The following is a 21382-nucleotide window of genomic DNA, read 5'->3' as shown; positions in this document are numbered from 1 at the left end:
AAGGATCTTCACATAAATTTAACCAACCATAAAGAAACAAGGAATGCGGATGCTTGTTATGGTAGGGCTAATAACAAGTACTAGCATGGCATAGATATCCATTAAAATTGAAAATTTATGCTATGTATTTTAGTCATTGGGACTAAATATGAATATAAACATAGTTCGAACTGTTTCTCATATAATCTACAGATACCTATTTGGTATGGTGAACAGTTGTTATAGGGATTCATTTGGTGTATTTTTTTTAAAGCAATTTTTTTTCTAAGATAGCAACATGATATGGTCCCAAATACACTGTTTAACAAGAAATAGCAATTTTCACGACAATAAAAAGCACAAAGTTTTATTCATTTAAAATTAATCTGTGTTGTACAAAACTTTAATGACAATGCCATAAATCCAAAAATTACCCTCTTTCCCAATCGTAAAAAATATGGATTGATCCCTGAGAAGGTGAACATTTCACATTGCACCTTGATATTTGAATTAACAAGTACTTAGAATGCATAGCGATATATAGCATCAGCCACTCCATCTTCGTCGTTGCTGATTCCAATCACATTTGCTGCGTCTTTAGCCTTCTTGGATCCATTACTCAAAGCAACGCCAAGAGAAGCCAACTCGAGCATTTCGATGTCATTTTCACCATCACCGATAGCCATGACCTAATACAGGTAACAATAATAATGGGTATAAAATATTGTGTAGGACCTAAAATTATAATTGTTGATGGCAGTACAACTTATATTTTCTCCAACTGTACATTGGCTCATATTCCACCTTTTGATCGCTTTATCATATTGACAGCCACGTGGTATAGCATGGCAATTGATTTATGGTCATGATGTCTAGAGGGCATACCTCATTTGGTGTCACGTTTAAATGATCAAGCAACATTCTGATTCCGCTTCCTTTTGACGTTCCTGAGGGAACAATTTCAAGCATGTCTGGTACAGCTTGGACAACAGACGCACGATCTCCAGTTGCTTCAGCCCAGAATGGTCGCAAGATAGTAGACACTCCCTCGGCAGTGTCCAAGAAAATAAGTTTCTGTGATTGCATAGTCATGCCGAGATGAGGTATATTGATCAATGGATTTAAATTGGAAAGTTTCGTGAAAAAGACCAAACTCAAGTTACATCGCATGAGAGTGGAACCAAAAAATCAAAAGACGGAATTAAATCAAAATAGGAATTAAGCCGAGGTGACAAAGACACATGACAAGAAGTTGCATGCACCCTCATACAAAGGCATAAGTTTATGCACAATTAGTGACACCATAATTGATTGACCGATATGTTGAAATTTTGAACGCACCTGTATTTCCACACCTTCCAGTAGCTGTTCAACTGAAGTTATAATCTCTGCCTGTCCAAAAATTTTCCATGAGACACTTTCAAGAAAACATGCACATTCCTTAATAAATAAGGGCAGCAAGAATGGTGTAATAAACAAACCAGATACCTTTGGCTCGTGATATAAGGTATGAAGTGTGTCCACCAAAGGGTGCTCAAACAATGTTAAGCATCGGTCCTCACTGAAGGCAATAAGCGGAATTTTTTGTTCGGCAGAGTATAGAAGTGCCTGAAATATACGACTCATGAAGACATTGGCAACGTCTTATGGTTTTGGCATAATTGATATTTTTGGCACCCGGACAAAAATAGCAACTGGAATATATATTCAGTTTCAAATTTAGGAAGTTAGGTATGTGAAGAGAGAAGAACAAATAGAAGACATGTGCTTATATTGAGAAAACTAATTCCACACATCAAACATGTTGGTGGAATCTTGTCACATCCCAACTTCATAACTACCCTCAGATAGGAGGTGGATAACCTTCAGCGGGAGACATAAAAGAGCCAAACTAGAAATCCACAAGCAGGCAAATGAGTATTTACCTCCCTGCAGACACCTGGATCCAAATTCCTTCTAAATATTTCTCGGCCTTGTCTCCCATAGACAAGCAACCCCTGCAAGCATGAGAAAATAAATAAAAATATTAGGACAATGCCGCACTCTAACAGTGGATGATGATAAGAGGTTATAGACCTTCTGTGCTGAAAGAAAAAAAATGTTAAGATTCAGACCTGTACAAAAACCCCAGGAGAAAACTCTGAGATGATGCCAAATTTTCCAGCTAAATTTACCATCTTCAGAATATTTATTACAGCCGGACGAGTCTGCTCCCAGCATCAGAGATAAAAAAGACCATTTGTATTAGCCAAACAAACCCTATCCCAAAGTTCAATAGCATATATAGTCCAGAAAGAAGCTACACTTTTATGCTCTTACTTTTCCAGTAGCTATCACCACTTTCACCCCCCTTGACGTTGCTTCTTTCAATGCTTCTGCATTTGCTGAGGAAATTTGACTTTTGCTGTTGAGCAGTGTACCTTATGTTAACAATTAAAAATGCATGGGTAAACATTAGTCTGAATGTAAATATATTATTAAAAGGCCATCAGTATAACATCTTACCATCCATGTCACAGAAGATATAGCTATATTTCGGTTTATAAAATCGGAGACTGCCTTCTCTCTTCCTGTCTTTTGACAATTCAGAAACAAATTTTTATCTGGGATATCAGACAGAGAAATATAGTCCTAAATGGCAAACTACGGTGCTCACCAAAGAAAGTTTACTCGAAAAGGGACAAAGCGTATAATTGCACTTAGGTAAATTACCATCTAAATGATCAAAATGAGGACTCTCATTAGCTCCTGCACTTTGAATTAATCCTTTCCCCTTCCATCCAAGACCGTTCAAAAGTAGTTCCTCCTCTCTCACCATTTCTTCTTCCGCCTCGTCACTTAACTCATGATCAAATCCCAAAAGATGCAGCAATCCATGAACCTTAAGGGATACAAAAATTACTGGCGGGCATGGACAACTAAATTAACACAAGAAAATACAACAAAATACCTTGAAAGGGACACATTCTGAACCCAAAACTTTTTCCAAATCATTGAATTCAAGAAGGTTTTGAAATTATTGATTCAAACTTCACCAACATATTTGCCTTTCTTTCTTTCTTTTTTTTTTTTGGGAAAATATTAATATTTCCCAGCCCTTTTCTGATAAAAAATTATGTTTTTATTTCACTTGTAAAATTGATAATCCTCTACTTATACGAGAAATGGTCTGTCTCTTTTCCATGCAAAAAACCCTTCATCTTTCACTTAAACACACCACAAAACTGTTCTTCCCCAATTCACGAGAAAGCAAACATCATACAACTAAAAAAAAATCACTCTGAGAAAGGCAAGCCAGTCCATACCACAACAAATTCTAATACACAATAAACAAATTGGGCACCATTGAACTTCTACTGGTTCACAAGTTGCCAATAAGTTACTATGCTAAAAATGTGTAAAATTAACCAACCACGAGGATGCGTATTTCATCAATAAGAGTGTGCCCTCTCTCCTCTGCTTGCCGTGCAGCTGTCTCTACAGATATTACAATATCACCTAACATTAGCTGCAAAAAAACCGATGCTAGTCAGGTTAGTCTCACAGGTTTATTGTCCCATAAGAGAATAGGTCACTAACAATTGGAAGATTGAGTTCAGGGATATGTTGGGACATGGAGAGGACATCGGTAGCATGATCTTCATCTCTCCATTCTTTGTTAAGTTTTTGAATAAACTCGTCATTACAAAGAAGTACCGATAACTCAACGCTCTCAAAACCGCCAACATCTGATATCGCGTTGTCTCTTGTGTTGTATTCTGAGTTGCTTAGACTCTGAAATGCTAACTTCATGGCCATTGGAACATTAAGACGCAACATTTCTGCTATGTCCTGCGATATGAATCAAGATTAGTGACAACAGAATGAATCAATCAACCAATAAGATATTACCATAAGCATCTGCAATTGCCATGGTGTACAAAACGAGTATATATGAAATACCAGAGTTTCAGGATCCTCGGGTAGCTGTTCTTCGAGGCAAATTTTAACACTGAGCTCAAGCTCCTTCTCCTTTTTCTTCTTCGTGGCATTCACTCTTCTGCTGCGAACTTTCCGATAATCCCGACGCGACGACGCGGCAGCTACCGCAGTTTTTTCAATTTTCCACCTGAATCTTCGTGAGATGCTCAAGCGATCATCACGGCCAATTCCCCTCCTTCCGGAAACCGATGCAGTCTCCAAGAGTGCCGCAATAGCATGAAAACGAAGACGAGGAGACGAAAATGGAAGTTTCGAATGGAGATCAACGGCTGCGGGCATTAATCGTGAGAGAATACGCGCCTCCATTGAGGAGACAGCGGCGGGGAAGAGGCGGGTGCGGAGGAGAAGCGGGAGACAAGCGCACATTCAGCAGTCGCCAGCCCTTTCTCTTGAATACAAAGTTATACACACTCACATTGCTTTGTATATTTATTTGTATCACGAAATTGGATGGAGCAAAATCAATGCAGAGAAAAAAAAGAACATCGAAATGACAACATTGCCCCTCGAATTTTGAAAATATACGTTATAATTATTTTTTTAAAAGAAAACATTCCCATGAATCATGTGAGAGGCGAGAGACAAGCCTTTCGGCCTGATCTTAGCCATGACTCATCCTCCATGGACAAATTCTTAGGTTTTCGGGGAATTGGGTTCGGATATTTAGTATTTGTTTATTTATTACTTATGTCTATTATTTAGGCAGAATACTATCACTCATTCTTACCGAGAGACTGAAAAAAACCTCAAAAACGGAAGAAATTGATACACAAGAGAACCACTCTCGCAGACATCCTTATGCGTGGTAATAGCATGAGATTAAACATATTTTATATAAAATCAAAATATGATAATAATATGTAGATTAATAATTCAATATAATAAAAATAATAATTAATATATTATTTGATTTGATTGATAAATAATAATTTATTAGATTTGATCAATTAAATTGGAGAAAAGATTATTAATTATCATTTTGTTTTTTTAAATAATTAATAAAATATTAATAATACTAATAATTAAAGATAGTATTACAATTTAAATTCAATATTCGATGGAGGTAAGATAAATAATTAATTATTTAATTGATGTAAGATAATGATTTGATTAATGCAAAATAAATAATTATTAGATGGATAAATAATATGACAAAGTAAACATGACACGTGATAAATAAATTATCAAGAGATTACTTATATGAGACTTAGAAACAATATCTCATAGGATATCGCATTTAACATCTACTCAAGTTAATATCTAGATTGGCTTTGTCCTTGGCTTCTACTTCTTACTCATCGGCCATATAGATGATTATTAGATCACCCATGGTCGATGCTATGGCTGATCGTCGTTATTTTGATGTTCGTTATTCAATATCATCTTATATTCATCTTCTTCATACAAAATTCTTTCATGCTCTTCTGACCGCAAATACTATGCATGTCGTCTCATACGAGCAGCATATCCATAGTTCCAAAATAAAACGACTATTACAAGTTCCTTATTAGAGATATCACGATGGCTAATTTCATGAGTTTTAAGTTGGTGGGAGCATAAGCCTTCAACTATTTAGTGTTCATTGGAAAATGACATCTTATCCATATGCCGAGTATCTAAGAATAAATATTTATCAATATATGGAAATCTTCATTCTCTCCCGGTAAGGATAGAATAGGAGCTAATGTAATTCATAGCAGTTCATTGACACTGCGGTCACGTCCTTCTAAAAGTATTTTAAAAATTTTAATTAGTAAAAAGGTTTGAGCGATATGGAAGGAAGTGAAGTTCAAAAGTTGAGTTTTTCAAATATTATATCATAAATTTAGTTATTATTAACAAGATAATGTGAAAATGAAGGGTTTACCATAGGAAATATCAAACCTCGGAGCACCTTGTTACAGATGTAAAACACGATAAATGAACAGTCTCATTGACCAGAAAACACCTCTAGAATTATTTGTAATCAAATGATGGCGGTGTAGGGGCATCAAAACTCTCCAAGACCTTTGTCTTGCTTTCGTCACTAGTACCTTTCTCTTCCTTTCCACCACCGAAAAGGCCACCTAACCATGAAGAAGATGAAGATGCCGGAGATCCAGATCCCAAGCTCTCAACATTTGCAGGAGCTTGACCAGGAATTTGCCCCATTGAATATCCAGGCACACCAGGAACATTTGGTAGTGGCTCCTCCATTGCTGGAAAATTCTGAGGTGCACTCATGACTTTATTTAACATGATTCCAGCTCCCTCGATCAGAGCAAGTAAGATACCACCAAACATAGCTGAACGTGAAGCAGCACCTAATCCCTGACGCATCTGTAGAAAGCCTCCTGTTGCGGCACCAGCAATGATTGAGTTCCAAGGATCCTCTTTCTGGCGGAGGTAGACCATTGTGCAATCAAATGTAGAAAAGAGTCCACCCCAAACAGCAAAACTACCACCAATGCGAGGTGCATTCATTCGAACAGCTTGAGTTCCACCAATAAGACGCTCGCCTTTTGGGGAGTTGTATATGCCCTTCAAGAAATGGAAAGCTGAACCACCAACAGCACCCATGCCAAATGCTCCCCCAACATCATCAAGGATACGATCGGGGCAAGGTTCTCGTGATGTTTCTGGAGTCCCCATGGATGAATCGCAAGGCGGAGTAAAAAGGAAATGAAGTTAACAGCTATTAAAGGATACAGCTCAGGCTACCTGCACAGAAAGCAACTTGCTATGACCTTGCTACCATTTAACACAAACTCTTTAGCAGCCAATCCAAATCTTTAGCAATTAGGTATAAAATTTTAACCAGTAGGATGATGACCATATGTGTGAGGAAATCTAAAATCAGGAAAAACATGTCTTCCAAGATTATTCGTGACTCCAACTCCCCTAATAACTGATTAACCCACCACCACCACCACCACCACCCAAAAACTTTCTTGTAATATGGAGAGCATTAGTCACGTAAGTCTATACAACACACAAAATAACACTAAACTAAGGTAGTGTTTGCAAATACATCAAAAAAGTGATTATGCATTTTTCTTTATAAAGTTTTGCACATTTGTAATAGAAAAGTTCATAATCACTTTTTTTTTTAAACATTTGCAGACATTATCTAAGTAAATCAACACGGAAGCAATTTTCTGCAGCACCTCACTAAAGTCATTGAATTCTTTATATTATTTCAACACTTTTGCTTGTGTCAGATTTATGACAAAAAAAAATCCTAGGATCAACATAGTTTTTTAGCACCAATGAAAAAAATAAAGATAGTTATTTAGCATGTACTTCACCAAATATACATCAGCAGAAGTATCACTAGGGTTTTCCACATTCAATTCTAGATCGTTCCCTACCTTGGTCAACCTGAAAAAATTGTACGTATCCAATGAAACCCAGAAATTTAATCGAGAACAAATTTCGTTTTTTAATAGAAAAATTTACAAATTTATCCATTTGAGGTGGGATGACAGCAGCTGGTCTACTCCAACATGGATATTTGCAATCTTAACATGGGGGGAAGCAAGAGCCAACACTGACCTAGCCAAATAATTATACAGAATGTGGAATTTCACATAAATCATCAAAATTTATAATCCATCCACTGTCTTAATATCAATAAACGTAGAAATAAACATTAACAAAGCGCTAAAATCTAAAATCAACTCATAAAAATATAAAAACACAATTAAATCAAAATCAAGCCTTTTCAGTCATAGACTACGCAACCAGAAGACAATAGTGAACGAAAAAGTTTCGAAACAAAAATCAGGTCTTACCTTGAATCCTCGCGGTGTAGGTGGCTGCTCTTTCTTGTGTAGAAGGAAAGGGCTTGAAAGGACGAGCAAATAGCTGAACCACGTCTAGTTAAACAATTGGGCCTATTTCTATGGAAGCCCATAATGTTTATTTGGGCCAAAATAAATTGAATATGCAATCCAAGCTAAAAGCAGATTTATAATTGGGCCAATCATTGGATTGGTTAAGCTCGAAAAATAAAAAAGGTCAATGGCCCAGTGAAACCCCCCACACCCGAAATTTACCCCATTCATTTATTAAATTAATATTAATATTATATTATTTCAGGAGAGGAGCATGTTTTGTACTTCGTCATCTCTCTTGATATACACCACTATTTTCGTTCAACTTCTTTCGAGCCACTCCCTGCCCTAAATCCCAATTTCTCTCTCATTTTTGTAACATTTTCGAAATCTACTTGTTCACACGTATGCATGTTCATCGGGTTTCATATAATCAGTCGTCAACTATCGATTGGTTATTGATTGCCTAGTTCTTTACAATTTCTTTTCTGTTTTTGTGAAACTTTAACATTGTATTTGGGGTCTGAAGGAGTAACCTGGGTTTTGATGAAGAATTATTCATGGGATTCATGAAAGAGTTGATGGGTTTTCGTAGATATGCCTCAACTGCGTAGCGGAGCGCGCCGAGGACGCCAACCAGCTGCTACTCGACTCGACCCGTGCCAGGATACGCAAGTGCCTGTGTTTGTACGGAGAACCAGGCGGATTGCAGGGAGGAGAGATAAGGATAAGGAAGTTGTGGTTAAGGGTGAGGTAAATGCTGCTGGTGTTTTGACGGGAACGACCTCGGATAAGGCTGTAGATAGTAACAGAGTAGAGGAAGTGAAAGAAGATGGCTGAGAATGATAGTGGTGTGCGTGGCAGTGATAAGGGTGTGGGACCCGAGGATGAGGGAACTACCGCTCCTCTTCCTGAAAGGGTTGGTGAAATGTTGTTTTAATTATCCTTTTGTGAATGGGTATTGTGTGCGTGCATTGGCTTTTGGAGATTTAATTTTATGGAGTTTTTTTTTTTTTGGGTAATAAGTGAACGTTGAGGTGTCTGAGAGATGGAGTAGATAATTAAACGAGGAGGACTTAAGATCTGGCTCTAATTTTCTTTGCGAATTTTATGTGCTTAGATTTTTTCTTGGTTCTCTGTTTGGATTTTCATCCTTGATTTGTCATCGATAAGATTTTCTTGTTTTTGGGGGATGGTTCTCCTGGACTAGGTCCGGGGCAATGTGGTTGACATGGTGCTTGCTGTCGCCATGCGCGGTGACTACGCCAGGAATTGATCTTACTTCGGGAAATTGAAACCTAAAAGATTTTTTTTAAGTATAAGGTGCTAAAAGTATATTTTTATTTTGTGTTCATATTGAAATTGATAGATTATTGAGAAATTTAAATTCAGAGTGAACAGCCGATCTTGTTGGCAACCTGGCTTCACTGCTTGCTATGTGCTACTTGGTGTAAAAATTGATAGGATGCTGGTTTTTATTTGCTGCTTCATGCTTAGCTTAAAATCATCTTTTTGAGCGATCAAAATGTATCTTTTCTGGATGGCTGATATGGTTGTTACACTTATTCTAATAACATGCATCATATTGTTGCTGTTATTAACTTTGTGAAAAGGTTACAACTTTTTGGCTTTAATGAGATGTTTGTTAAGGGACACTGCTTGATGTTTTTTTTTTTGGAAGCTTGACATGCAATAAATAAGTTTCATTTATCTTTCTAATTCAGTTTATTTTAGTGGTGGTTTCAGTTCAACTTCATGAAGAATTCAGCATAAGACCTATTGATTCTTTGCAGAGTGTCAGAGTTAATTAAATCTGCTTTATCCTCAACAGGTTCAGGTCGGTGGTTCTCCAGCTTATAAAGTTGAGAAGAAACTGGGGAAAGGAGGGTTTGGGCAAGTTTATGTAGGTCGCCGAATCAATCCTCCAAATCCTAATGAAAGAACAGGTTCAGGAGCTGTAGAGGTATATACTTAGCATCCCTGCACTATTTTCTGCAGCGTTGATTTTTGTTTGTGTGACGGGACATTCTTTTGTTTCTCAGGTTGCTATGAAGTTTGAGCACCGGAGCAGCAAAGGCTGTAATTATGGACCACCATACGAGTGGCAAGTCTATAAGTGAGTGATTCCATTTTACTTTCTTTACTTCTCTGTTACTAATTTTCTATAATTCTCTTCCATGAGATGTTAAAGAATTGAACTAAATCACTATTTTGGATTTAGTGCACTCGGTGGCAGTCATGGCATTCCACATGTACATTTCAAGGGACGGCAAAATGACTACTATATAATGGTGGATTATTTAATCTCCTCTAAAGAGTTTTTTCCATGTCTTTCTTTTCATTTTTCCCTCTAAGGTAAAATAAAGTAATTTTTCTTTTTACAGATCATGGATGTGCTTGGTCCTAGTTTATGGGATATCTGGAACAACAATTCCCACATGTATGTCTCCTATGTAATCGATGATTTGTATAACTTTTGGCTTTTGTCTTTATATGACTTGCATGTAACACCACCATGTCTCTTTTGCAGGATGTCTATTGAAATGGTGGCGTGCATTGCCATTGAAGCCATCTCCATTTTAGAGAAGTTACATTCTAGGGGGTAATCTCTTCAAATTACCTTTAGGCTTTACTTAAAAATGATGACAATATTTGGTTTTAACTTAGGAGTTTTGGGGAATATTTTGGGGGCGAATATTTTCAGAAAATTAAATCTTTATTTTATGTTGATTTGTGAAATTGAAATTGTTTCTGGAGATGCCAATTCATGACGGAAATGGTAAATAAAGTTATTTCAGGATTTAGAATTTTGAATAAATTTGTTGTTAGAATATAATAGGCTAACATAGTAATTTTTGAAAATGATGAAAAGTTTGGTCAAACAAATGGATATATTGGGAGATGCGAATAGGATGGAAATATTGTTCTGGTAAAATAAAATAAAAAATAAATTGTGGTTTCTGTTTTTATTTTGGGGACAAGAAATTGTTTCTGGAAATAAAAAAAAAAGTCGCAGATGTTTCGTATTGCATTTTTCCAATTATAGGGGAGATTAATTTACTTAGTACTGAAAGATTTATACTAACATCTTTTAGAGAGTGGTGTAGGTATTGTTAAGTGCTAGCATTGTTTATGGGAGAGTCTGAGACTTATATACAACTAGCACAAAACTTAAGAACTCACAGCGAGGTTTGGATCTTAGAAAATTTAATGTTTTGGGACAAGAAATCTGTAGTTGGATATTTATTGAGCTAATAGTTGATTTGGAAGAAAATCAATTAATGTCCCTGTTGGAGAGTTATGATCATGCGCCATAGAGTTTAATCATCTTGTCGTGGTTAAAAAAATCTCATTAATATTATCCCTTTTTTCTTCAGATATGTGCATGGGGATGTGAAGCCAGAAAACTTTTTGCTTGGTCCACCTGGTACACCCGACGAGAAAAGGCTCTTTTTGGTTGACCTTGGATTGGGTAATTTATCTGTCAAACAGTAGCATATTTATGATAACGTAAACTGTAGATATAAGCAAGACATATTTACTTGTGCTACCATTATGAAATTTCAGCCACCCGTTGGCGTGATACTTCAACTAGCCTGCATGTTGACTATGATCAACGGCCAGACATGTTCAGGTTTAGTTTGTTGTTGTTTTCCCATTTCTGATTATATTTTATGCTATTTCAAATCAATGGTCATGTTTATGCTTGAAAATTTTGGGTTTTCAGGGGAACCGTGCGATATGCAAGTGCGCATGCCCATCTTGGAAGAACTGGAAGCCGTAGAGACGATTTGGAGTCCCTTGCTTATACTCTCATTTTTCTTCTACGTGGTCGTCTTCCTTGGCAGGGGTTCCAGGTCGGCAGTTGTGGCTCAAAAAGTATGTTTGTTGACTATTTATATTTTATTAGCGATTCTTATACATTTGGTGCTTTTATTTAGGGCGAGAATAAAAGCTTCCTTGTGTGCAAAAAGAAGATGTCGACCTCTCCCGAAGCTCTTTGTTGCTTCTGCCCTGCACCTTTCCGACAGTTTGTTGAGTATGTTGTGAACTTAAAATTTGATGAAAAGCCTAATTACGCAAAGTACATCTCCCTCTTTGATGGAATAGTTGGTCCAAATCCCGACATCAGGCCAATCAACACTGAAGGTGCTCAGAAGGTATTTTTGAATTTCTCGTATTATTTTGTGGATATTATTCATAAATTTGTTCATTTTGATTTTTTTCTCACGTCCCTTTTTTTTAAATCTTATTGAAGCTCATATATCAAGTGGGACAAAAGAGAGGACGACTTATGTTGGACGAGGATGAAGGTGGTGATGATGAGCAACCAAAGAAAAAGGTTCGTATGGGAATGCCCGCCACGCAATGGATTAGTGTGTATAATGCTCGACGCCCTATGAAGCAAAGGTAGCATTAATGGGTTAAGTTTCATCCTCTATTTTTCATTGAACAGTAGTTATATCTTACATTTTCTCCTTTAGATATCACTACAATGTCGCAGACACGAGGCTTGCTCAGCATATTGAGAAAGGAAACGAGGATGGCCTATTTATTAGCTCGGTGGGATCTTGTTTAAATCTATGGGCGCTGATAATTGATGCTGGAACTGGATTTAGTGATCAACTTTATGAACTTTCACCCCATTTTCTTCACAAGGTTTCTTCTTTTATGTACTTCCAGTCTGTGATTTTAAATCTTTACATGTCACACCAGCTTGAAATTGATTTGAAAGGGGAAATTTGAAAAATTTATTGGTTTTAGCTGAGGATATAAATTTTCACAATTGGAAATTAATACGAGCAATGGCTGAATAATTGAATTCAGAACTGTGTATTGACCTGATCTCATACCTTTAATTATATTGTCATTAGGAATGGATAATGGATAAGTGGGAGAAGAATTTCTACATCAGTGCAATAGCAGGGGCGGACAACGGTAGCTCGTTAGTAATTATGTCTAAAGGTTGGTTTCACAAATCACAATCCGATAAATTGTACACTTGCTACTATTTCACGCGGTTAAGCTTTACTTTTGAAATATAGGTACCCAGTATTTGCAACAATCATATAAAGTTAGCGAATCATTTCCATTCAAGTGGATCAATAAAAAATGGCGGGAGGGATTCTATGTCACCGCCATGGCTACTGCAGGGTCCCGATGGGCAATTGTTATGTCTCGGGGGGCAGGGTTTTCCGATCAGGTTCATGTTGTTATGTATACCAGTTTATCGAACCCGAAAGAATGCAGTTTCATTGTATCTATTTGTTAAACTATAGGTTGTGGAGTTGGACTTTCTTTATCCTAGTGAAGGTGTTCATAGAAGGTGGGAAGCTGGGTACCGTATCACTTCGATGGCAGGGACGACAGATCAGTCGGCTCTTGTTCTTAGCATGCCCCGGAGAAAACCCACAGATGAAACACAGGAGACCCTTCGAACTTCTGCTTTTCCGAGTGCACATGTCAAGGTTGACAATTTTTCTAATTATGTATCTTTTTGTTCTCGTTATTCCTGCATTTATCCCCAATGATCGGTTCTTGAAACCTTACTTTCTCAGGAGAAATGGGCAAAAAACCTCTACATCGCATCCGTTTGCTATGCAAGAACCGTATCTTGAGACATTAAATTTTCGTCCGATCTATTGAAGTTCGTGTGTCTATCGAACTCTCCTCTCTTCATTTTCGTCAAAGCGAGCCGTAGATGCTGGATTTTTGTTAACCGGAGGAAAGAAGAATCACCATTCTTCCATCAGCCTCGGAGTCCGCTGTTTGTGCAGACCAAAGTTGTTAGCCTATGCTTACTCTTAGCATCAAAATTACGTTACACTGACCTGCAATTTTCTAAATGGTTTGGCAGTGATAGATTTGCATTCATTTTTTTAGAAAAGTTTGTATAATGTTTTGAACCAACAATTGTTTGAAGATAAGAAAAAGAGCTCAGAGGCTCATATTAACGTTTGGTGGTGATAAGCCAGATTTTTGCAATTTATCATTTAAATTCCACTTTCAGTTCCACTTTTCTATTTTCACAACGAGTTATATTTTATTTTTATAATTAATAAGATCCATACTTAAAATTCTTGTTTAAGAGTGGACGATTATGATTTATTTGGTACTGATGTCCAAAGTTTAGGACGATTTGAGATCTAATTATAACAAACTGAGACGGGAGATTAAACAAAAATAGTTTCTTTGTTGAGAAAGTTGAGCTATTTCCTTTCTTTGTAAGTGGTATTATCAAATCTACCACTCTCCCTTTTTATGCTAAAAATAACATAATATATGATATTTATGAAGACTAATAAAGTTACCAATACTAGTTTTTCTAAAGACAAGTGTTTAGCTCATAAATGATACGAATTCCTAATTCACGTGATTTGTCCCACAACAATAATTTTAATATTTGAACATGACAACATATATTCTGTGGCAAAAACTTGTGTGAGATAGTTTCATGGGTCGTATTTTGTGAGACAGATCTCTTATTTGGGTCATCCATGAAAAAGTATTACTTTTTATGCTAAGAGTATTACTTTTTATTGTGAATATCGGTAGGATTAACCCGTCTCACAGAAAAGATTCATGAGACCGTCTCACAAGAGACATACTCATATTCTTTTTTTAAAAAAATACTAAAACTAAATTTATTTAAGAGTGAATTTATTCCATTTTGGCCAATTTCTGTAGATTTGATTAGGGGTGGTGGACCATAAATTCGTAGTGGTGACACGGGCATAACTTCATCTTCTTGCATAAAAATTGAAAATTTATTTATTCAAATGGTCGATAATTTTTTTTAAAATTTTTTATTATCATTATTGGAAGATGCTAATTGGACCACAATTGTTAATTGGCACACCTTTGTTCCATATTGCCAGTTGGTAATTATTTGACTTTTAATAGTGACAATATTTTTAAATACAAATTACCTATTTATTATTCTAAAGCGTGCGTAATTTAACCGAAGTAATATTTATAAATTATTAATTCGATTCTCATTGATTGCGAAAAATAAATTGTCCGTCTTTTATTGTAAGGCCTGGGATTTTATCATTTTAATCCGAGATTATTTAATTTATGATTTTGGAATGTTGAGGATTGAAATTGAATTAAAAAAAAAATTGTGAGGACCAAATTGCAAATAGTGAAGTTTCAGGGGCTAAAGTGCAATTAAGTATATTGAATGGGACATTTGGCTTTCTTATGCAACTTGATATGTCAAATATAATATCCTTCTTCAGACTCCAGCAAGAATCAAACGAATTCCATAGTTATTCTCTCAAATTTTCCTCGAAGCCTAGAAATTTATTGTGCAAGATCCGTTTAGCAGAATTTAAATCCGAACACAGTTTTGTGCTCCTCTCGTCACCTACTACACAAGGATGTAAGTTTCATTACTTTCTGATATGTTTTGAAATTTATGTATTGGAAGAATTATAATTTGATCATTAGTATGTGTTCTGGGAATACTAGACATCGTAGAATCGAAGTCAGATCGAAGAACAAGTTGATTTTGGAATTGTTATGATTTTCTAATTTTATCGATTGAAATTGAACAGATTTGGATTATGGATTGATTACAGATTGTAACGGATATGAGTTATGGTTTGTAATTGATATATGTTGCTATTGTATTGACGGGGATATCGGGATTGTGCCGTTATGCCGTTGATTTACATTAAATTCAGAGTAATCAGATTCAATATTGAATTGGGAATGGAATGGTGATATTATTACTATCGATATGTCATTTCAGATTTACAGAGACAATCTTGAGTTCAGCACTTATATTGCTTCAGACCGATACTACGAAAGAAAGGTATAAGTCAATGTCGAACCCGGGAGAATGACTCGAGTTAGATATAACTTGAGTTTCCCTAAACCACATACTTATTGTTATTATATGCATTGATTTGAATTGATATGCTTGGTCTATTGATTTATAGAAAGCGTGATTAGACGATTGGTCTTGTGACAGAGGTGCCAGGCTGTGATAGAGTAGTCACTGGCCCATTGCACATTGTCACAGAGGAGTTATTGGCGGAGGTGCCAAAGGCTTTGACGGATAGGTCAAGACACTAGATGTTTGGTTTATATCGATGTTTGATTAGGAGTGAATTTACTTCTATTACTGAGATTCGATATAATATACCAACGTCTGGAAACCGGGATCCCTAGAATAGGAATGAGTCTAGTATGAGCTGTAGAGTCACGAGTTATTTACAGTTTTATATCGATTTATGTTTTCAGATTTAATACATGTTATTGATATTTGTTTCATGCTTTTATATCGATTATATGATTGCATGTTTTGTTGATTTATACTGGGATGTATTTCTCACCGGAAATATCCGGCTGTTGTCGTGTTTGTATGTGTGCATGGCAACAGGTGGGACAAGATCGGGGTCAGGAAGAAGATGAGAGAGATCGTGATTAGAGTGGAGACTTCGGACTTTGATGTATATAGGGTTTGGAACACTTGACATTTAGTTGTTACACCTTAGTTTGAGTTTGATGTTTGTTGTACAAGACTTGTACTATTATACTGATATGTATAATTATATTGATTCCATTACGTTCCGCACTACAAAAAAAAAAATTGTAGACCCATATTAATTACATTAATCCAATTATCCCAATAAAGATTAAGAAGATGATTAGCGTCCGGATCCCCACATTTATTATTCAATAATCGTAATAACTTCGTATAGCATACATATACGAAGTTATACGAGATGATCGGAGGTGAGACTGAATTGAAACAGATTTGTTGTATTGGGTTACTAATCCTTTTGATAATCAGGTATGCCTCCTCGAAGAATCCCAGAACAGGGCAGTACCTCTGCAAATCCGATGGATGTGACAGCAACACCAATGGAAACCTTGCTGAAGAGATTTCAGTCGTTCCATCCACCGACTCTGAAGGGTACTGAGACTTCAGTTGATTGCGAGAGTTGGTTAGATGACATTGAGATGCTATGTGACTCTTTGGACTACACTGATGAGCGGATAGTGAAACTGATAGGACACCAGTTGCATGATGTTGCCAAGAACTGGTGGATTACGACCAAGAGGGCCTTGGAGCAACGAGGTACGCCTATTACCTGGAATGTCTTCAAAACCGAATTTTATCAGAGATTCTTCCCTGTGTCATACAGAAAGGATAAAGGTGCTGAGTTTGCGAATCTGAGACAAGGGCAGTTGAACATTGAGGAATATGTGTCTAAATGCTCTACACTACTGAGATTTGCTCCACATGTGGCTGAGAATGAAGAAGCGGTGGCTGATCAGTTCATCAATGGCTTGAATCCGGTGATATTTACATTGGTGAACACTGGGCGACCAAACAACTTTGCTGACGCCCTGAACAGAGCAAGGGAGCAGAAGCTGGACTGATGAGACAGAGAGGAGCTTCATATGTTGCCCCAACACCGAGACCACAGCAACACCCTCCCAGATTTGAGAGTGGTAGCAGCTGTGGTGGAAAGAAGGACTATTTGAAAGCCAGAGGAAGACAGTTTAAGAAGTCTGGCAGCAGTTCTTCCAGTTCCAGTGACTCGAGACAGACTGGTCAGAGCTAAAGTTATACAGGACCTTATTGCAGCACGTGTGGAGGGAGGCATTCCACAGAGCAGTGCCGAGGAGTGTTTGGCAGTTGCCGTATTTGCGGACAGCAGGGACATTTTGCTAGAGTATGTCCCCAGAGAGGTTCTCAGGGATCCCAGGGAGCAGAGTCATCTGGATCAGTGGCTCAGACAGGGAGACGACCCTCAACCGTTCATTCTTTCCAGCCAGCACCATCTACCCAGTCACAGCAGAGGCCAAGAGGAAGCCAGACAGTGAGCCAACCTCCTAGACAGCAAGCCAGGGTGTTCGCTTTGACTGAGGAGCAGGCACAGGACGCACCTGATGACGTTGTTGCAGGTAACTGTTTTAGTTCTGGTTATCCTGCATATGTATTGATTGATACTGGTGCATCGCATACATTTATTTCTGAGAGATTTGCATTGATGCATGCATTGTCTGTTGAGGCCCTATCTACTGTAGTATCTGTTTCTTCTCCTTTGGGGAAATGTTTGATATCCGTGACTTCAGTTAGATCTTGTGTGCTACAGTATGACAGACATGAGATTGAGCTAGACTGTATTGTACTTGGGTTGTCTGATTTTGACTGTATTATCGGTATTGATATGCTGACCAAGTACAGAGCTACAGTTGATTGTTGCCACAAGATTGTACGATTCAGACCTGAGATGGCTGAGGAATGGAAATTTTACGGTAAGGGTTCTCGAGCCCGAATTCCTTTGATATCTGCTATGAATATGACTCGATTATTGCTGAAAGGAGCGGATGGATTCCTTGTCTATTCAGTTGATTTACTGAAATCGAGTCCAGCATTGGCGGATTTGCCAGTGGTTTGCGAGTTTGCTGATGTCTTCCCAGATGAGATTCCTGGTTTGCCTCCGATTCGAGAGATAGACTTCAGCATTGAGTTGATGCCAGGTACAGTTCCGATTTCCAGAGCTCCGTACAGAATGGCACCGATTGAGTTGAAAGAATTGAAAGAACAGTTGGAGGACTTACTGGCCAAGGGTTACATCAGACCGAGTGTATCTCCATGGGGTGCTCCAGTATTATTTGTGAGGAAGAAAGACGGTTCTATGAGACTTTGCATTGACTATCGACAACTGAACAAGGCTACGGTAAAGAATAAATATCCTTTGCCTCGTATTGATGATTTATTTGATCAGTTGCAGGGTTCTTCTGTATATTCCAAGATTGATTTGAGATCTGGATACCATCAGCTGAGAGTCAGGGATTCCGATATCTCAAAGACAGCATTCAGAACCAGGTATGGACATTACGAGTTTATTGTCATGCCGTTTGGTTTGACGAATGCACCGGCTGTATTTATGGGATTAATGAACCGTGTGTTTCAGAAGTATCTCGATGATTTTGTGATTATATTCATTGATGATATTCTGATTTACTCCAAGAATATGATTGAGCATGCAGAACATTTGAGAACTGTGTTGAAAATTCTGAGAACTGAGAAATTGTATGCTAAACTGTCAAAATGTGAGTTCTGGTTGAGACAGGTAGTATTTCTGGGTCATATCATATCCGGAGATGGTATATCAGTTGATCCCAGCAAGGTAGAGGCTGTGATTTCTTGGCCGAGACCGACATCAGTGCCAGAGATTCGCAGTTTTATGGGTTTGGCAGGATATTACCGTCGGTTTATTAAAGATTTCTCGAGCATTGCCAAACCGATTACTCAGTTAACTCAGAAGAATGCTCCGTTTGTGTGGTCAGAAGACTGTGAGTCCAGTTTTCTGGAATTGAAGAAAAGATTGACCAGTGCACCGATACTGACTATCCCCTCAGGTACTGGTGGATTTGTTGTATATTGTGACGCTTCTCACAGAGGTTTGGGTTGTGTTTTGATGCAGCGAGGCCATGTCATTGCCTATGCTTCGAGACAGTTGAAGCCACATGAAACTCGCTACCCAATTCATGATCTTGAATTGGCGGCCATTGTATTTGCATTGAAGATATGGCGACACTACCTCTACGGTGAGAAATTTGAGATCTATTCTGATCACAAAAGCTTGAAATATCTGTTTTCACAATCAGAACTGAATATGAGGCAAAGAAGATGGCTTGATTTGCTGAAAGATTTCGATTGTGAAATCAAGTACTATCCGGGAAAGTCTAATGCAGCAGCTGATGCACTGAGTCGTAAGGTATGTTCTTTATCCTTATCGACAATAGGTGTTTCAAATTTGATAGAAGAATGCTGTTTGTCTGGATTAGCATTTGAAACAGATTGTCAGCCTCTGAGATTGTATGCTATTCAAGTTGAACCAGAGCTGATGTTGAGAATTAAAGCGGCTCAGGAAGTGGATCAGAATGTGCAGAAATCGATTGAGATGGTCAGATCAGGTCATCGATCAGAATATCAGGTACGTGATGATGTACTGTATGTGAATAATCGTATTGTTGTGCCAGATGTTCCAGATTTGAGACATCGGATATTGTCAGAAGCGCACAGCAGTCGATTTAGCATTCATCCTGGTGGCAGAAAGATGTACAATGATTTAAAGGCACAGTTTTGGTGGAAACAGATGAAATCTGATGTCACAGAGTGTGTGTCAAAGTGTCTGAATTGCCAACAGGTAAAAGCAGAAAGAAAGAAACCAGGAGGTCTACTGCACAGCTTGTCTATTCCTGAATGGAAATGGGATCACATTTCCATGGATTTTGTGACGCAGTTACCGCGATCCTCCCGAGGTTGTGATGCGATTTGGGTCGTGATTGACCGATTGACCAAATCAGCATGCTTTATTCCGTATCAGATGACATACAGGTATGACCAGATGGCTGAGATCTATGTCAGAGAAGTGGTCAGATTGCACGGAGTGCCGAAGTCGATTGTATCAGACCGTGATCCTCGGTTCACTTCGCACTTTTGGCAGAGTTTGCAGCAGGCTCTAGGTACGAAGTTACATCTGAGTACCGCATATCATCCACAGACTGACGGACAGTCAGAGCGGACTATCCAGACATTGGAAGATATGCTGAGAGCCGTAGTGCTTGATTTTAGCACTAGTTGGCAAGATGCATTGCCACTTTGTGAATTCTCGTACAACAACAGCTATCAGACGAGTATTGAGATGGCACCATTTGAAGCGTTGTACGGTAAGAAGTGCAGATCCCCTCTGTATTGGGATGATATCTCTGAAGTTCCTGAGACTGGACCTGATATGATCAGAGAGATGACAGAAAAGGTAAAGCTGATTCAGAAGAGAATGAAGACAGCTCAAGATAGACAGGCCAAATATGCCAATGTTCGACGCAGACCATTGGTATTTGAGGCAGGAGACCGAGTATTCCTGAAGATTTCACCTTTCAGAGGAGTTGTCAGATTTGGCAAGAAAGGGAAGTTGTCTCCACGTTTTATTGGGCCGTATGAGATTCTCGAGAAGATAGGAGACCGTGCCTATCGACTTGCATTACCGCCTTCTCTATCTGGAATACAGGATGTCTTTCATGTATCTATGTTACGGAAGTACCTCCCCGATGATTCTCATATTATTCAGCCAGACGAGGCAGAACTTGATGAAAGTCTGAGTTATGTTGAAAAGCCGATTCAGATTATTGATCGTAAAGAAAAACAACTCAGAACGAAAATTATTCCTCTTGTGAAAGTCCAGTGGACTCGTCACGGCACTGAAGAAGCTACTTGGGAGACTGAATCAGATATGAGACAGGAGTTCCCAGATTTATTCCACTGATGTGAGTTTTCTATTTCAGTTTCTGTTATTTCTGATTTGAATGCCTGTGATATGATTGCTTTAGATTTCGAGGACGAAATCATGTCTCAGAGGGGGAGAATTNAAAGCAATCATATCACAGGCATTCAAATCAGAAATAACAGAAACTGAAATAGGAAACTCACATCAGTGGAATAAATCTGGGAACTCCTGTCTCATATCTGATTCAGTCTCCCAAGTAGCTTCTTCAATGCCGTGACGAGTCCACTGGACTTTCACAAGAGGAATAATCTTCGTTCTGAGTTGTTTTTCTTTACGATCAATAATCTG

General features: G+C 37.9%; 3 protein-coding genes across 5 annotated transcripts; 1 reads left to right on the top strand and 2 right to left on the bottom strand.

The window, feature by feature from the left end:
• Positions 1 to 330: 330 nt before the first annotated feature.
• LOC140990288 (endoribonuclease YBEY, chloroplastic-like) lies at positions 331 to 4375 on the bottom strand. 2 transcript variants are annotated; one of them, XM_073459898.1, is made up of 12 exons: positions 3922 to 4375; positions 3559 to 3810; positions 3392 to 3487; positions 2692 to 2860; positions 2485 to 2556; positions 2299 to 2399; positions 2094 to 2186; positions 1905 to 1976; positions 1468 to 1587; positions 1321 to 1371; positions 865 to 1053; positions 331 to 668 (listed from the first exon to the last, which is right to left on the bottom strand). In XM_073459898.1, the coding sequence occupies exons 1-12, from the start codon at positions 4324 to 4326 to the stop codon at positions 501 to 503; spliced, it is 1788 nt and encodes a 595-aa protein (XP_073315999.1). In that variant the 5' UTR covers positions 4327 to 4375; the 3' UTR covers positions 331 to 500. The 2 variants fall into 2 exon arrangements, with proteins under 2 accessions (XP_073315999.1, XP_073316000.1); XM_073459899.1 differs by having other exon boundaries at positions 2485 to 2553; positions 3922 to 4374.
• Positions 4376 to 5809: 1434 nt separating this feature from the next.
• Positions 5810 to 7862, bottom strand: LOC140990657 (mitochondrial import inner membrane translocase subunit TIM17-2-like). 2 transcript variants are annotated; one of them, XM_073460475.1, is made up of 2 exons: positions 7734 to 7862; positions 5810 to 6660 (listed from the first exon to the last, which is right to left on the bottom strand). In XM_073460475.1, the coding sequence occupies exon 2, from the start codon at positions 6589 to 6591 to the stop codon at positions 5917 to 5919; it is 675 nt and encodes a 224-aa protein (XP_073316576.1). In that variant the 5' UTR covers positions 6592 to 6660; positions 7734 to 7862; the 3' UTR covers positions 5810 to 5916. The 2 variants fall into 2 exon arrangements, with proteins under 2 accessions (XP_073316576.1, XP_073316577.1); XM_073460476.1 differs by lacking the exon at positions 7734 to 7862 and adding an exon at positions 7399 to 7693.
• Positions 7863 to 8597: 735 nt separating this feature from the next.
• LOC140989928 (casein kinase 1-like protein HD16) lies at positions 8598 to 13775 on the top strand. Its single transcript, XM_073459465.1, has 16 exons — positions 8598 to 8694; positions 9607 to 9738; positions 9818 to 9891; positions 9997 to 10066; positions 10160 to 10215; positions 10306 to 10377; positions 11153 to 11247; positions 11343 to 11409; positions 11503 to 11632; positions 11717 to 11935; positions 12034 to 12185; positions 12260 to 12434; positions 12650 to 12740; positions 12821 to 12978; positions 13055 to 13243; positions 13334 to 13775. The coding sequence occupies exons 1-16, from the start codon at positions 8608 to 8610 to the stop codon at positions 13391 to 13393; spliced, it is 1827 nt and encodes a 608-aa protein (XP_073315566.1). The 5' UTR covers positions 8598 to 8607; the 3' UTR covers positions 13394 to 13775.
• Positions 13776 to 21382: the final 7607 nt, after the last annotated feature.

This window comes from Primulina huaijiensis, chromosome 12, assembly GCF_012295235.1.
Source record: "Primulina huaijiensis isolate GDHJ02 chromosome 12, ASM1229523v2, whole genome shotgun sequence".
In the NCBI taxonomy this organism is placed as follows: Eukaryota; Viridiplantae; Streptophyta; class Magnoliopsida; order Lamiales; family Gesneriaceae; genus Primulina; species Primulina huaijiensis.
The sequence above is the reverse complement of the archived record's forward strand: the minus strand, read 5'-3'. Positions and strand labels throughout refer to the sequence as shown.